Genomic DNA, 16,602 nt, shown 5'->3' on the forward strand with positions numbered 1-16,602 from the left:
ATGGCCCCATCCTTTCATCCCAGCCAGTGGCACAACCCCATTCTTATGCATGCCAAGCTCCTAATCCCCTCTTGAATGTGGCAGCTTCCAAGGAAGAGGACAAGAGGCCTTAACTAGAAACAAAAATCCACTGTAATGAGGTGGAAGGACTGAATTTTCAAGATTCATTTCTAACAAAATGGCTGAACAGGAAATGTAATGGTTCTTCTGTTACTTCTGAGTCCCAATCCAAGAAAGCGGGAATTATGGAAGAAAAAACACCCTGAAGATCCAACAAGAGGACAGTTTCAGTACCAATAACTTTTTATTTATTCATTGTATTTTTCCAGGGTAAAGAGAGAAGGGAAAAGGGTCAGCATGTGTGTTACAAAACAATAGCAAGTGGGAAAGGAAGTACCCGGCACAGCAAAACAACCATCAAATAAACACTCCCAGAGATGGAGTCACTAAAGCCCAAGGAGGCTCAGTCTCCTGCAGTTCAGAAATGATGGGAAGGGATCAGGGAAAGAACAGATAGGTACAGCTTTCCTACCACCGACCCCCCATAAATTCAAGATTTCACACAAAGCTTTGGTTTCTAGCAGTAAACATGGAGTTACATTCGTCCGTCTCCTATTAATCTTGTGGCCACTTTGACATAAGCTTCTTGCACCTGCATAAAAGTTCCTGAGTGATTTGGATATACATTCATCTTCCCTTCCTTGGTCTCCCGACCCTACTTTCTACGTGGAAAGCACCCCCCCCCCCCATTGCATTTGCTTCTCTCTACCGTAAGACTGGAGATTAAAGTAGGTTTGTTCCAACCAAATACAAGCATATCAATATGAATCACATCAAGGAATGGTCTTGGCACAGGAGACTGGGAACAAGGGAGGAAGTGTTCTTTGCTTCTTCCAGATGTAAATGTGTATGTGTGGGGGCTTTTTTGGGGAGGAGGGGTAGAGGAGGGGTCAAGTTTTTAGGACAGAAGATCTGGCCAAAAATAGGAAAAAGGGGAAGGGAACACAAAAGAAAGGATGGTTCAAGACCGCCACACTTCCAGAGGGGTCACCAAGCTATGTTCCAGATTCTTTTCCTGGTGCAGAACCTTTTGTCAAAGATGCTTTGGCTATTTTTCTCAATACAAAAAGAAGTTTGTAAACAATAAAACCCCAAAAGAACACGGAGAAGACCAACACATTATATTTACACCAACCAGACCACCTAGCAATCACCCAGTCCGCTATTCGTTAAGTCCTACGAAACCCAAACAAATACGAAAACTAGAGGGGGGCAGCGAGCGGGGGAGACAAGAACCCAGGATCAGACACACATCACCCAATGCGTTCTATTGCATTTGCCCCGTTTCAACAGTGAGGTAGGGTTGTGGTGATCCCATAGCATGGACATAAAACCTGTCCTCCTTTAGCTACCACGACACTTAACCACTGTGGCAGCAGGACAGGACACCGGATCTGGGCACCGCGAAGAAGCCATGGCTTATGGTCTCTCTGGAAGCCAACAAGAGAAGCCCAGAATTTATAAAGGTTAAGAAATTTAGCCTTCGCTGCATACACTCATCCCTGGGCAGCTCAAGATGGGTCCAGAGTTATTTTTCTTAAACCCATCCTTACCAATTCATTTTTAAAACTTGCACACGCGCGTGCGTGCACGCACGCACACACACACACCCTGTTGTGCATGGTAGGTCTAGCCCAATCCAGTGAAGGATGGATCTGGTATGTAAAGTGAGTCCTGTGCCCTGGGATTAGAAGTCTGGAACAGGAATCCTTTATTACACGTATAGACAACTCGCAACTAATCTTGGCTTCCCCATGGCCCCTTTCAGCTGGTGCGGCCTCTCCTGACGCTACTTCCTGGACCATCTTTTCCTGTTCAGACCAATTTCCAATCTTCCAGTAGGAGATCAAGTCATGGGGCAACTGAGTTAAAACCTAGTCTCCCATGGCTCACTGAAGGTATGGCAGAAAAGCCAGCTCTAATTGCCAAAAATGAGGTAGTTCAATAGGCTATGCACTCCAAATAGATGTTCTCCCTGGTGATCAAACAAAATATTCCTGCTGTGCAGTCCCGGACCTGCTGCCGACTTATCCCTGAGATCGCTAATGTACCTGAGAACACAGTGCAGGAATGAGGGCCTTAAGATTAAAATACACAAAAATACAAAACCAGAATATTTATATTACGAAAACAAAGTTAAAATGCACAAGATACGTCATTCGCACACAGCTAGTGCAGTTGGCATCCTGGAGAAAGTGGGGCCCAAGGTGCGGTGTCCACGGGAGCAAATAAATAAAATTCTATCGGCCCAGAATGGGGTGGGAGTCAGCTTCGGGGCAGCAGGTCTGCAGCTGTTCCCCCAACAATCCTGTGGCTACTGTCACAACCCACTGCTTGAGACAGTCCTCAGCACCCTATATCCCAACAGTAGGTTATGAGACAAGATGTGGAAAAACCCGCCTTACCCCTGAGAGACTCCCTCCCACAGAATATGGTGGCTCGTGGGTTGGGCCCATCCATCTGGTCTCATGCTTAAATCTCTACATTCTGGCATGGGAACAATTATTAACATCTCCTTCTTCGAAAGGAAAACAATTCCCCTCCCCAGGCCACTTTCAAAAGCTGGAGATCTGGGGGCAGAGACTCCTATAAAGCACACAGGGAGGGATTTTCTCCAGAACCCTCAGAGCATTTGGATAGAGCGCAGTTGGAGATCATTGGCCTCACCCCTTCCCCCCTACCCTGTGCCAAGAGGGAAGAGGGGGTGACGCTGTGGACCCCGGCCTGAGATGCATGGCAGAGCCAGCTGCCCCCCACCCACCCTGTCCCCACTTTCTCCACTCTGCCGATTGATGCCTGCTCCTCAAAACTTCCTGATCGCCAAAGAATTGCCCCCACCCGCTGCAGCTCAATTCTGGGCCTCTGGGAGCAGGGCAGGGCTATGGATCTCTTCTTCTTCTTCCTCCCGAAAGTAGGCTGGCTTTCCCTGTGAGCTGGGAGCCTGCTGGGCCTTCAGGGGACACGAGGCCACCATATGGCTGATGCTCTGGCAGAAGTGGCACTTCTTGGGCTGGGGTGGCAGCTTGCATTCCTTGGCATGGTGGTCTAGACCTCCACAGTTGTAGCACCTAGAACAGAGCAGGATAGTCAAGTTGAGAAACGAGTGAGAGCAGAAGCCTTCCTCTGAGTGAGGACACCTGGGCTCTGGTCAGTTACTATACTCACTCCCCTTCCTGGAAACTAATTTCCCCACTTAGAAAAGGAAGAATATGACCATAACTGCTACCTCTAAGTTCTTCCTAAATCTGTAATTGTCTAGATGGTATCTTCAGATTCAGGTTAACCTGAAAATACTGAAATATCAAGAATGGAAATCATGGACCCCAACTGGAAACTGCAATTTGGGAGATAGGTAAGATGCTACCGTGCCCTTAAGAAACGGTACCTGTCATTCACTAAAAATAAGGAAAATTAAAGGAATCAGACCATATGATCTGCTCCAGGACACAGTGAAGACAAAAAAAAACGAGCCACTTAGGAGACCTAGTGAAGAAGCAACAGGTACATACACCAGTTTGCCCTCATCACGTAGAGTTTCACATTCGTGGTCTCCTTTGCCTCTAAAATAATCATGTGAGGCTAGCATCACTACCCCTAACTAACAATGAAAGCAAGAGCTCACAGAGCAAAATTACTTGTCAAGTCAAAAAGCTAGGTCATCATGTGCCCCTCTCACATACAGCCCTTTCCCCATCTCCCACATCCTAAGGCAGAAACCCCGAATACCCAGGTGTTGCCAGGGACCACAGGCTTCATTTTGTCTTTGGCATCCTGGTCCCAGAAAGGGGCTAGATCGGGAGAGCTCTCCCTTCTCAAGCCACCTTCATACCTGTCTCCCTTTGATCTGCGCTTCTGCATGTTCTTCCCTTTGGGCCGCCTCTCACTCCCAATACAAAACACCCCACCAGGGCCGGTGACCCTGATAGACTCTAGGCCCTTAGCCGACTTCTTAAAGGTGAACTCCACTGCCTCACCCTCCTTCAGGCTCCGGAAGCCCTCCATGTGCAGCTTGCTCTGGAGAAGGAAACATGGGAGATTTTAATGTTAGTTCTCCATGCTTACACCAAAAGCCTGCATACATGCGTTCTTGTAAGTTGTGAAGAACAAGTGTGATAATACTGCCATGTTATCAGTAAAGAAACTGTCAACTCAAAGAGCCCCATAATTAAGAACAAGTGATCTAGGTTATATTAACAAAGAACAATCATTACATAATCAGATGCCATAACATTTTCGGTAGCTAGTCTCATTTAAACTAAAATAGAACAGATCAAAAAAAAAAATTTTTTTTTTTAAAGATTTTATTTATTTTTATTTGAGAGAGAGAGAATGAGAGAGAGGGAGCACATGAGAGGGGGGAGGGTCAGAGGGAGAAGCAGACTCCCCACTGAACAGGGAGCCCGATGCAGGACTCGATCCCGGGACTCCAGGATCATGACCTGAGCCGAAGGCAGTCGCTTAACCGACTGAGCCACCCAGGCGCCCCAGATAAAAAATTTTTAAACTTAGCATGCATAAGAAATCAACAAATAGAGGCGCGTGGCTGGCTCGGTTGGTGGAGCATGTGGCTCTTGATCTTGGGGTCATAAGTTCAAGCCCCCCATGATGGGTACAGAGATTACAGGAAGGAAGGAAGGAAGGAAAGAAGGAAGGAAGGAAAAGAGAGAGAAAGAAAAAGAAAGAAAGAAAAAAGGAAGGAAAGAAAGAAAAAGGGAGGGAGAAAGGAAGGGAAATCAACAAATATAAAACTGTAAAATGTAACAGCCTTGTACACTTTAAAAATGTTGAGGTCATGGGCGCCTGGGTGGCTCAGTCGTTAAGTGTCTACCTTCAGCTCAGGTCATGGTCCCAGGGTCCTGGGATTGAGCCCCGCATTGAGCTCCCTGCTCAGCGGGAAGCCTGCTTCTCCCTCTCCCACTCCCCCTGCTTGTGTTCCCTCTCTTGCTGTGTCTCTCTCTTCAAATAAAAATAAAATCTTAAAAAAAAAAAAAAAAGTTGAGGTCATGAAAAACAAAGTCTGAATAAGTACAGAAACTCAACAATTAAGTGTGATGCATGCTCCTGGATTGGGTCCTGGAACAGGGAAAAAAACCATTAGGACAACTCACAAAATTTACATATTGGAATACAGATATGTTCCCATATTAAATGCCCAGATTTTGATCTTTGTACTGAGACTGTGAAAGAGAGTGACCCTAGTTTCGAAAATACACACTGAAATATTTAGCAATAAAGGTGCTTGATGTCTGTAACTTATGATTAAGGAGACAAAAAAAGTTTATTTGTACAATGAAGAATGACCAGGCAATTGGGACAGAATTTTAAGAATTGCTGAATCTGGGTAAAGGTCCTATGGGAGTTTTGGGGTAAAGGTCATATGGGGAGTTTTTAGTATTATTCTTGCAACCTTCTTCCAGGTTTGGAATTCTATCAAAGTAATGTTACTACAAGGTCAAGGAACAAGACAGTATGACCCAAGCAGATGGATCAGTAAATTTATAAGGGAAAATCCACTAAGAGATCCAAGTACATATCGAGAAATTAATAGGTGAGGGAAACAGTTTAAAACGGTTGAGAAAATTAGCTGTCCATTTTGGATATCAAGCCAGACTTCTATACTTTCTATCACATGTATGCAAAATACATTCTAGAGGGTTTAAATATCAAAATGTTAAAAAAAAAGGGGGGGGGCGCCTGGGTGGCTCAGTCGTGAAGCGTCTGCCTTCAGCTCAGGTCATGATCCCAGAATCAAGATCATCTCAGGTCATGATCCCCCCATCGGGCTCTCTGCTCAGTGGGGCTCTCTGCTTGGCGGGAAGCCTGCTTCTCCCTCACCACTCCCCCTGCTTGTGTTCCCTCTCTCTCGCTGTCTCTCTGTCAAATAAATAAAAATCTTTAAAAAAAAAAAAAAGTTAAAATCCTGTAAAAAGACAGACTGATGAAACTACAAAAAGCAACTATAAATCAGTAAGAAAAAAAAAAAATCACAGAATATCATGCCTAACACATTTTTGAATGAACCAATGACCCAAGAGGTAAATCTGAATTATCTGACTTGGGAAGATGACCAAGTACTACTGGTGAAGGAGAAAAAGATCTAGAATGTTTGGAACAACCCCATTAAAACACATGTTTTTACCAAAATTTAAAAATATCAACACTTGCCCGGCAGCCTTCCCAAAAAATGGGAGTTATCACCTAGCTAGGTGAGCAGCTATAACAGGGTCATAAGAACCCAGGGTTTCTGATTTAAATAAAGCTCACAGCCTATTCCACCTTGCCGCTTAATACATCAACAGCAACACCTTAGTGCAGGTGAATGCCTCTCCCATAGCCTCCCCAGAATAGACTTCATTATAGCTTACCCCATTATAGTCAAACATCCAAAGAGTGTGTCAAATGTCAACAAAGTGTGGTCATAGAAAATAGGGTTCGGAGAAGCAAAAGGCATCACTGTGCACCCACTCTTGGCTTAAGGGAGCATGAATAAGTAACATTATTATATTATGCAGGTGGTGGTTGGTAGGAGGAATATTTCAAACTAGAACTTAGGTCTTAGGTGCAACATGCTCTTTAGCCGATGGGATCCCCAATTTCTCCATCATTTACATTGTTGTTTTAATTCAGATAGCATTGCTGAAGACAAAGATCCCATTGAGATCATTGGTTAAGAGCCTAAGCCTGAGTGCCAGACATGGTAGTTCATGGAATGTTGGTTCTACCAACTGTTGGCTGCATGACCTTAAGTCAATCATTCACCTCTGGCCCTCAGCTTCTTCAGAGGATGGGGTAACAGGTAAGTTACTCACCTAAGCCTCTAATGAAGATTATATGGGCATGGAAACATCAAGAATATGCTCAGCTAATATTTCATGTATTATTATCTGTACCTTTTGTCCACCAGTTCCATCATAGGAATAGCCTCTCCTGTCTTTTCCTACCCACAGGAACAGCCTAGGACAAGAAGACCACGCCCTTCCCCCAATGTTGATGTGAGGGAAGGGGCAGTGTTAAAGCAGGAAATAAAAACACTGCAGGGCTCTTTCCCCTTTCCTGTTGCACAGAAACCACCCTGATTTGAAGTTACATTTGACTTGTTTCTTATTCATCTGGGACAAGCCAGTCGGTCAGGAGGTACAATCCCAGGTCCTCCCATTTGCCTAGTGGGTTCCAAGGCTGGGACTCTCCTAGTTCCAGCTGTGATTGAGCAGATACGTGATTAAGAACAAGGGTTTGGAGTCTGAGGGCCTGTTGTTCCCTCCTTTCTGCGCTGACCTATAAAATGGAGCAAATATTAATTTTATGGAGGAGCTATGAGGTTTTATGCATGAAGAGTGGTTAACCCATAGCCAGCCACACATAAATCCTCAGTGAGTAGCAGTTATCAGCCCCTTCAGACTGGATCAGGGCAGGGTAACAGTGAGAACCAAGTGTCAAGAGCCTCAAAATTTTAACTCTGGTTTTTATAACTGTGGAAACTCAGAAAAAAATATCCATCTACACCTCCTAGGCTTACTGGGAGAACAAGAAAATACCAGTGTGGGCAACATGAAACTGGTCCTCTCAGGTCACCCACTCCATCACTGGAGGATCTGAGGTCTATTTAAGCCTCTCAAAAGTTTAAAAAAAATAACCCCGCAGGCACCTTACCATAGCCGGTCAAGATTTAGACTGGTGGTCTCCAGGGGTGGCTCCCTGCCCCCCACCCCGCCCCTTTCTACAGCACATAGTTTGAATTCCTCTCTTATCAGATAGGTAATCGCCGTGCAGCCCCACTGCGCTGGCCTCACAGGGCCTGCATCAGAAAGGAGCCTGAAATTCTTGCTACTACCCCCACCCCACCCCCAACCACACACAAAGCAGGGCCCCGCCCCTCTCCCCATCCCCTCCAAAAAAGAAAAGGCCTGGGGGGGAGGGGCAAGGCTTGAGCTCCCCCAATAGAGCCCAGCCCCAGGAAACAAAGAGTTGACACTGGTTGGTTCTGGTGGTCAGATTCCTGGAGTTCCAGAGGCTGCGGCTTCCCCCGACTCCCCCCCACCCCACATTCACCACATTCATCAGTTCCTTCCTCTCCATGTTGGGGTTATGGTCACGGAGAGAAATGGATAGAGACACCTTTCTTCCCCAGTCAAGCCTGCTGGGTCTGCCAAAGTCACCACCAGCAGCCATCCTTCCTTCTCCCTGACCTGCCATCCCAGCCTTCCACAGAGAGAACTACACAGGACCCCTGCCCACCCCCCAACTCTTGTTACCTTTGGTCAAATCCTTTATGCAGGAACCTGAACGAGGGTTATTTATTCCGATAAATTATGTGAAAGGTTAGTGGGGAGGCAGGCTTCCTTCCCATCTTCCTTACCTAGTTCGTTCAAGGCCAGAGGGTGGGCAGCCCACAGGGGGTCCACTGCACGGGGGCCGATGGCATTTCTTCTGTTGGATGGCAGGGAAGGGTTCAGGCCAGTTCTCTATTTAGACCCTCTGCTTCCTTCTTAATACCTCACCACTGTCTCCACTAACCTTCCCCTCATCAAATACTCCATCCCAGCATCAATCGGTGGCTTCAGCAGTTTCTATAATAAAAAGGAGCTTAGGGGTCACACAGAGAATGTGATGGAGTAAAAAGCACACAGGCACTTGAGTTTCCCCGGAAATTACTCTCTAAGGTCGGACACACGTGGGTTTTTTAATCTTCTGTAAAAGCAGGGCATCAGACTGCATGATAACCAGCTCCAACAAGGCCCATTTTTAGTCACATTGCTCCTTTCTACAGAAGTGGCAGGCAGAATTTCAGGAAAACTTGCTTCGGTCTCAGGGATCCAAGTCTGAGTTCCTGGTTTTTCTGCAACACTCAGGGCCATTCCAGCTCAAGACTGATTAGTGCATGTCTATCCCTTCAGGGCTAGACACCTAGCAATACACAAATCTTTGTGGCCTCAGCCAAGCTCTCCACTATCCTGAGTTGCTGATATGTATCCACGCTTAGTAAGGCTAAGGAGAGGCTAAGGAGAGCTCTAAGCACTTACCCTTTATACCAAGCCTGCCAAGTAGGCCTTATTATGACCCCATGTTACAGCTGAGGTCAGGGAGGCAGAGAAGGGAGGCACCTCGTCCAAATTCAGTGAGCTGCAGAGATGCTCTGATTGCAGCTAACCTGACCCTCCAGCCAGTGCTATGCAATAATGCAGATCACATACACATATTCTAGAACTTTCTGACAGCCGCATATAAGGAAAGGAAGCCGATGAAAGAAATGACTCAGTCCTGAGGTGTTGTCATAGTCCTACCTGAGCTTCATTCCTGAAGGTAGGATTTGGTAGGGGCTAGAAAACCAACCAGCTCTACCAGAAGCAGTTTGTTTGATGATGTGTCAGGGAAGGTTGAGGAAAGAGATCTGTCCAGAACCAGAGGCTGCCAGCAGACAGACAACCCCCAGAGAGCACCTCTGCTCGGACACAGCCAGGACCCCAGCAACTGCCTGGAGTCCTCCACCAGATGGTGCTGCTCAGCAGCTTGTCTGCATTAAAAGCCGCTCTCGGGTGACTGAAGGAGTTGCCAGGTTCGGAGCTGAAAACCAGAGCTTGATCTCCCCAGCTCCTCAGGGCAAGGAAGCTTCTGTCCTCAGGAAGGAGTTTCAAGGGGACCAAACTTTCAAGGATAGGAAGCTGACTTCTCACCAGGGCCCACACCCACCCAAGGGGTGCAGAAGAAAGGGTCCTGCAGTTTTAAGCCAGAAACCCAGTTGTTCTGGTGCTCTTGACCATTTACAAAAGCCACTTACTCTTCTTGGACTTTGAGTTCCTATGTGAATTAAATACTCCAAGCTGAGATCATTTGAAATGAGTCTGTACAAATGATTTACTATTCCTGAAAATTTTCTCCTCCCCCACACTGCCTGACCCCAGATTTCGGATAGGTAGTAATTGTTACTGCTGCCTGCAGGAAGAAGGGAGGGTGGAGGTTTTGCCTAGAGCAGTTTCCCCTCCAAAAACAGGCAATTCTAGTAGGGTGGTTTGATTAGGAATGTTCAAGAAACAATTTTGCCCTGGGGAAAGTCACTAAAAGACAGGCAGTTGTGTCACCAGCTGAATGAAGGTGACAAGTTTCTCATATTGAAAGCTCACTCAGGATGGTGGCACAGCCTTTACTTCAGACACTGTCCAGAAAGCATGTCTCTTCAGAAAGAGAAAGACCCGAGAAGATCCCATAACGCTCAAACTAACCTCTACCAACTTTCTGAAAATCAGGGTGATTCACTTACTTCTTAGAATCTGATTTGTCCTGTTAAGATGAAAAAATTAAGCAATGACCAAACCTGTGGCTTCCAGTTCCATAAGCAAAAAAACCAGAGGATCCCATCTGGGTCTCCAGTTGTGACAATCCTGCCACCAACTTTCATGGTGCATCTAAGAGCCCAGCCCTATTTTAGACATCGGTCCGGAAAAGCAGTTATCAGCTAACATTCCCTCCCCCTATCTCCAATCTTTTTCTCTGGAGGAAGACCTCTACTGACAAGGACCCCAAACTGTTCACGTCCTCCTGATTCGGGAGCTCCTTACTTCATATGCATTCCTTCAGCCCACCAAGTAAGGACTAGGAAACTAACCGGACAGCTAGTCCCGCCCTTAAGATCTTATAGGTTAGTTAGAGAAGGAGAGATAAGACAAGCACATCACTAACTAGATATGAGGTGAGTAATCAGAGGCACTAGTAAAGTTATAAACCAAGTGGGAAAGATCTCTTTACATTCTCCCCTCCCCGCCCCCAACACCCAAGAGTCCTAATTCAGACCCTGCCGGAGGTTGCTCTCCCACTCATCCGTCGCAGAAAAAGCAAGCCACGTGGCTTCAGTTGTTAACAGTTCCTCAGGATTGAAATATTTCCTCCTAACCCAAACTTGGTCCCTTAGTCAGATTTGGGCTCTTCTTTTGCCTCCAGGCCTTCCAATTCCGCTTTTTAGCTAGAAAGCCATCTTAAACTCGTATTTGGGTTCTGAGCAGCTGTAGAGTAAGCAAGGAGCCTTTTCTTGTTCTCAAATTTCCACAAATCTTGGGGGTTTGGGAGTTGAGCCACAGGAAACATGAGTTAAGCCAAAACTCTTAAAACGGCTATGAAGATTTCAAAATTCTTGGTGAATCTTAGGAAAACAATTTAGTGCTTTCTTGCCTGCTTTCCCTATATAACTATTTCTCAACTGAGGGGGAGTCTGCCTCCAAGGGGGGCATTTGGCAACGTCTGGAGACATTTTTGGTTGTCACAACCGAGGGATGCCCTGAACAAAGAGTTATCCTTTTCAAAATATGCCAATAGTGTTGAGGTTGAGAAACCTTGATTTAGGGCTGGCCATCTGCCAATATTATGATTCTTAAATTCTCCTAACTCCAGGGACAAGCAGAGAGTTCCAGATCTAAAGATCTGTGTCTGAATAAAACGGTTTAGAGAAATCTCTTTTGCAACCCCCCCCCCATTCTTAAGGGTAAGGGTAGGTTTTCTTTCCTACTCATCAACGGGGGGGGGGGGGCGCACGGCGGGGGGCATGAAGTGTTCTGAGAGGGAGCAAGGACAGTAGTGAATAGTGTTGGGAACCAAATAAGCCCAACCTTGGAAGGAAAAGAAAATGTTAAATTGCTTTCCCCCCTTTTTATCTTTTCTTATTAAAGGGCTTCCTGACCCTTCTTCCCTGGTAGATGTTTACCAGGACAATTACCCTTCTCACCACCTCAGGCTCCAGGATACCTACCAGCAGCAGCCAAAGGGGAGGTTTTCTTCTTAAAGAGAGCTGCCTTTACCCGAGCCCCCACCTCCCGCCACACACACACACACACACACACACACTCTCTCTCTCTCTCTCTCTAGCCTAGAACAATTTTTAGGGATCATCCTGCATCTACTCAATTCCTCTACATTCGATCCCCAAGAGATAGTTCAGATTTCTCAACTGCAGGGATTGTAATCACCAGTCTACTGCTACCATAGGGTTTGAGGATCAACCCAAGCCCCGGCAGCATGCTATCCTACCAGGTAAGGCTCAGGGAAATTCCAGTCATTGTCCTCTGTGACTGTTGGTGGAGGGCGTTTGGGAGACAAATTGCTGATTCCTTCTCCCTGCTCAACTCCCTCTTGATAACTTACTCAACCTCGGCATGTCCCCGGACATTCCAAGACCCAGATTATCTCCCAACTAACTCAATGAAGGAGCATGGTGCAGGCTCCACTCCCCAAATCTGAAGGTCCCTGCTTTCCTCTAGACCATCCAGTATTTTCCAAATGCTTTTGATCCCAATGTTAAGTGGCTTGAGGCACAGATTCATTTGTTCAGGAACACCTTCCTTGGTATTTGCATAGCACCAACGAACCCCAGATGATGAGGGGCTACATTCCTCCCAGCCCCTCTTTAGCAGCCTTTGGAAGGGAGGCAAGAAAATGTTGGGTCTCTTTTATTCCAAGCCTCCCAAAGTTGGGGAAGCTGTCCAGTCCGTCTCCAGACCAACAGAATTTAATCTCTTTGTGATCAGATAAATGGGCAAGTGGGAGAGCTGGCTACCCCGCTGAGGAGGGCCATTCAAAGCTGGTTCCTGTAATAAAGTGATTTAATAGATCTAAAGAGGCCAATTCCCTTCATTCTCCCACAATTACTTCCTGTGGGTTATCATTCACATATGTAAATGAGACGGGGGGGGGACAAAGCCAGAACTAGTTGTCGGGATGGTGGGAGGGCGGCTGAGGGTGGGAGGAGATACAGGACGAGGCTAGGAAGTGGCTAAGCATATGGCTGCACACCCTCCCAGGGTATGTTCGAGTAACCCAGTGACCCCCTCCCCAGTACCCAACATGAACTGGTTCCCTGCATCCCCTATCTCCCCACTCCGTGTCCTCGCTGAAGGCCATGCTCCGGAGACTTCCCTGCAGCCTCCCACCAGTCCACCCAGGATCTCCCTTCACCCCTCCCCCTCCAGAATACCATCCCTCAGGCTCCAACCCTTAATCCCCACATCCTCCTTTCCCCTCCCCCAAGGCTCCTAAAGCCAACCTCTCCGAAGTAACCCCTCCCTGCCCGGCCTGGGTGTCAACCTACTGGACCTGAGATGATCAATTTCTCCCTCCCAGGTCCCACACCAAACCTCCAAAGGTGCAAGGGAGCCAAGCAACTTCCTTTTCATGGTTGTTATGGGTGGCTGGTGTCTCAGGACCACCAGAACACTTCTAAGAGATTCAGGAGGGGGTGAGAGGAAGAGGAAGCCGGGGAGGAGGGAAACCTGAAGTCTCTGGCTCCTTGTTCGAGGCTGGAATGTTAGGACAGCAATCAATGGCTGTCTGGGGCCATAAATGCCAAGCAGAGAATAGGTCCAGAGGCTAGCCTCCCTCCACCCCCTGCCCTGCGACACTGAATTTCACCCCGACTGGGCTGCCTTGCTTTAACTGAGAACTTGGGGTTGTGACCTAACTCCCTCCCAACCTGGACTCAAAATCTAAGGCCTGGACTCCTTAGGTTTTCCTTCCTGGTAGAACTCCACAGCCAAAGCCCAGTGGGTTAATTCTGTGTCTGAGATGGGTACTCTGGAAGAGGTTTCAGGCCCCCAGATTCTTCAAGGATCTGCCAAACTCACTCCGGCCCCAGGGCTTGAGTTTTGGGTGACCACCTGGGTGAGGAGACCCGGCTGACTTCTCAGCTTTACCCGTTTGATCCCGGAGCGGTCTGCCTGCTTCTCTCCCGCCAGGGAGCTCCATTCACACGTTAGTGAAAGACGCTGGGCGCTCAGGGCCCTGCTCTGAAGGGGCATGTGCTTCCCTGGCCGGTCTGCTCGGCCCTCCCCCCACCGGCAAGCACAATACAACCTTAGTTTCTGCCACATGGGGTCACCTCCCTGCCCCCTGCCCCCTTCCCAGGGGAAAGAGGTAACAGACACGTGGTAAGCTAGAGGGGTTCCAGGAAAGGTTGGGGGTGCTGATAATAGATTCTGCACCCCCCCGTCCCGTTGGTGTTAATGCGGACTCAGAACTGGGGTGCCACGGCACAGACGAGAGCGCACAATGAGGGCCCCACCATCTCCCTCAATCCAACAGCCGAGTCCGGCCGCCCATCCTTGAATATGCGCGCCAACATCCCCTTGCCCCGGCGAAGTTCCCCGAATCGGTCTCACCTGATGCACAAAGACATCCACCGGGGGGTCAAGCGCGACCCCGGCGCGGGCGGTCATGGACAGGAAGCCGAAGCCCATGCGCACGTTGAACCACTTACAGATGCCGGCACCGTGCAGCAGCTGCGGCTCTTCTGCTGCCCGGGCGGCGTCGTCCGGCGTCTCCTCCGGCGCCTTGGCGCAGCCACCTGGAGGTTGGGAGGGCGCTCAACTGGGGGGCCACGGAATTGGAGGGTACTCTCAAGACCCCGCAGGGAGACCCCAATGTCCAGCCCCCGCGTGGGCACCCAGGTGGCTGCAGGTACCAAGCAGCTGGCGAGTAAAGACATGTCCTGGCCGCCTCCCGCGCTCCCCAAGCTCACGCTGAAGCCAGTGTTGCCCCAAAAGTTTTGCTCCTCTTCCCACAACACGTTGCCCGGGGATAGATGGCCCGACAGGCCCCTCCTCTTCTCTCCCCCCGCCCCCGTAGCCTCGGCGTGCACGCCACTGGGACACCAGGGTTCCTTGGTCCAGAAATGGCCCCTGAAGCAGGAGGCCGCACAGACTTAGGGTCCTTCGGCCAGTCTGGGGGACATTTCCCCACCTCCCTTTTATGTGGCTCCTGGGCGCCCCTGAAGCCTAAGGTGTCCCCAGTAAGTCCCGAGCTCGAACCTGCAAACTGCTGGTTTGACACAGAGCCCATGGTAGTCGGCTGAGCCCGCGGCCCCGGGCCCCTGGTCGGGTGGCTGCTGGCCCCAGAGAAGTCCGGAGGCAAAGGGGTGGCTCGGAGAAGAGGCTGCTACATCTTCCCCAGCACAATAGCGGTGGGAGGGCCCACGGCTTTTCAAAGGCTCCCAAATTCTAAAAGACAATGACCCAACCCCCCGCGGGCAGCCCCCTCCCCTCCCCTCCCTCTTCTTTCCCCTCCCTTTCCCTCTGGCTCCAGCTCCGGCCCTCCCCCATCGCTATGGTCTCTGACACCTCTGGGGTGTCCCTTCTCAGAATCTTGAGGTTTGACACCCCCTCCCCACACACACATCTGGAGATGGGGGCCGTCAGCCCTAGAAGTCTTGAGTACCCCGGAATTTGGGATCCTGTACTTTAACGACTTAGTGGGGGCTCCCCAAAGCAGCATACAGGTGGGGGGCTTGTGTGGGGGGCGTAGTTCTAAAACCATGTGACTGCTCCCACACACACTCACAGACCACCCCCACCCCCCGCGCAGATAATTATACATTCCAGAGAGTTGGGGGAGGGAGGTGTGAGCCTGGCAGCGCTGGCCAATCAGAGACTCAAACCACCTGTCAAGGGAGAAATGGATGAGCCCTCCCCCTCCCCCAGCTCTTGAGCGCCCCTCCCCCTCCCTTCCCCTTCAGGCCTCCGAGCTGACCCGGCTGCTTGGCGCTGACCCGCTCTCACCCCCCACCCCCGTGTGCTTAGATAGACCTGGAGTTCAGGACATTAGGAAGCCTGGGATGGGGAAGCAGGGGGGAGGCTGGAGACCCAGCAGGGCTGATCTCCAGTCCTGACCAAGGCGCTGCCTCTCAAGGGGCTGTCTCTGACTAACTGAATGTCTCCGCCTCCCTGAGTTTCGACCGTTTTTCTAGATCTCTCAAAGTGCTCCTAATTGACTCTGTGTAAAAAACAAATCCTTTCCTTCCAAATCTGTATCTAAAATTGACTACACGTGGTGCTTCCTGGGCGAGCAGGAAGAACCCAAAGAGTGTTCCTCCCTCCTCCAGCTGTCCTCATCCTGTCCCCATCCCAGTCGCGTCCCTATCTGTTGCTGGGAGAGGGACTAGGTGGGTACGTGGATGGAGGCATTTCTTCCAGTACTCCGGACACTCTTGGGTTCCCAGACCCTCCTCCTTTCAGAGTCCCATCCTAAAGTGCGCTTCCCTCCCCAAGGAGTGCGGTTGGTGGAAGAACTGGAGTAAAGGATCTCCTTACTTAAAGAGGTAGCCTCCCCTTCTAAGAGATAAAGAGGGTTGGTCAAGGGGTGGCTAGTGCCCTGGTCGGAGATGGACAATGGCCGGGGGCTCAGTGCACGGCCCTGGCCCTGCCCCTTCACTTCCGGTGCTCAGTTCAAACTGGACAATGCCAGCTCCGGCCAGTTCCCCTCCCCCACTGCTACAACCCATTTAAAGAGACAGAGCCTGCTTTCGGGGGCATCCGCTTGCTCTGAATTCAGTCTCCACCAAGTGTACAGAACCTCTCGCGCTTCTCACCCTGAGCCTCTGTGTGTCTCTCTGTGTGTGTGTGTGCGCGTGTGTGCGCGCGCGCGCCCACATGTGTATTTGAGAAAGAGAGAAAGGGAATGAGTGGGGGTAGGGAAGGGAAAAAGAGAAGAGCAAGGGGCTATGGAGAGATTATTTTTCTCTTTCTCCTATATGGAATCCTCTTCAAGAGACTAAAACTTGAGTGTAAGGGA

General features: G+C 49.2%; 1 protein-coding gene across 1 annotated transcript; it reads right to left on the reverse strand.

Annotated features, from left to right (window-relative positions):
- Positions 1-2,908: 2,908 nt before the first annotated feature.
- LIN28A (lin-28 homolog A) lies at positions 2,909-14,874 on the reverse strand. Its single transcript, XM_035020210.1, has 4 exons — positions 14,844-14,874; positions 14,196-14,380; positions 3,890-4,074; positions 2,909-3,128 (listed from the first exon to the last, which is right to left on the reverse strand). Exons 1-4 carry the CDS (start codon positions 14,872-14,874, stop codon positions 2,909-2,911), a joined length of 621 nt encoding a protein of 206 aa, XP_034876101.1.
- Between the last annotated feature and the right edge of the window lie 1,728 nt (positions 14,875-16,602).

This window comes from Mirounga leonina, unplaced genomic scaffold (genome assembly GCF_011800145.1).
Source record: "Mirounga leonina isolate KUSES-001 unplaced genomic scaffold, KU_Mleo_1.0 Mir_173, whole genome shotgun sequence".
NCBI classification, from domain to species: Eukaryota; Metazoa; Chordata; class Mammalia; order Carnivora; family Phocidae; genus Mirounga; species Mirounga leonina.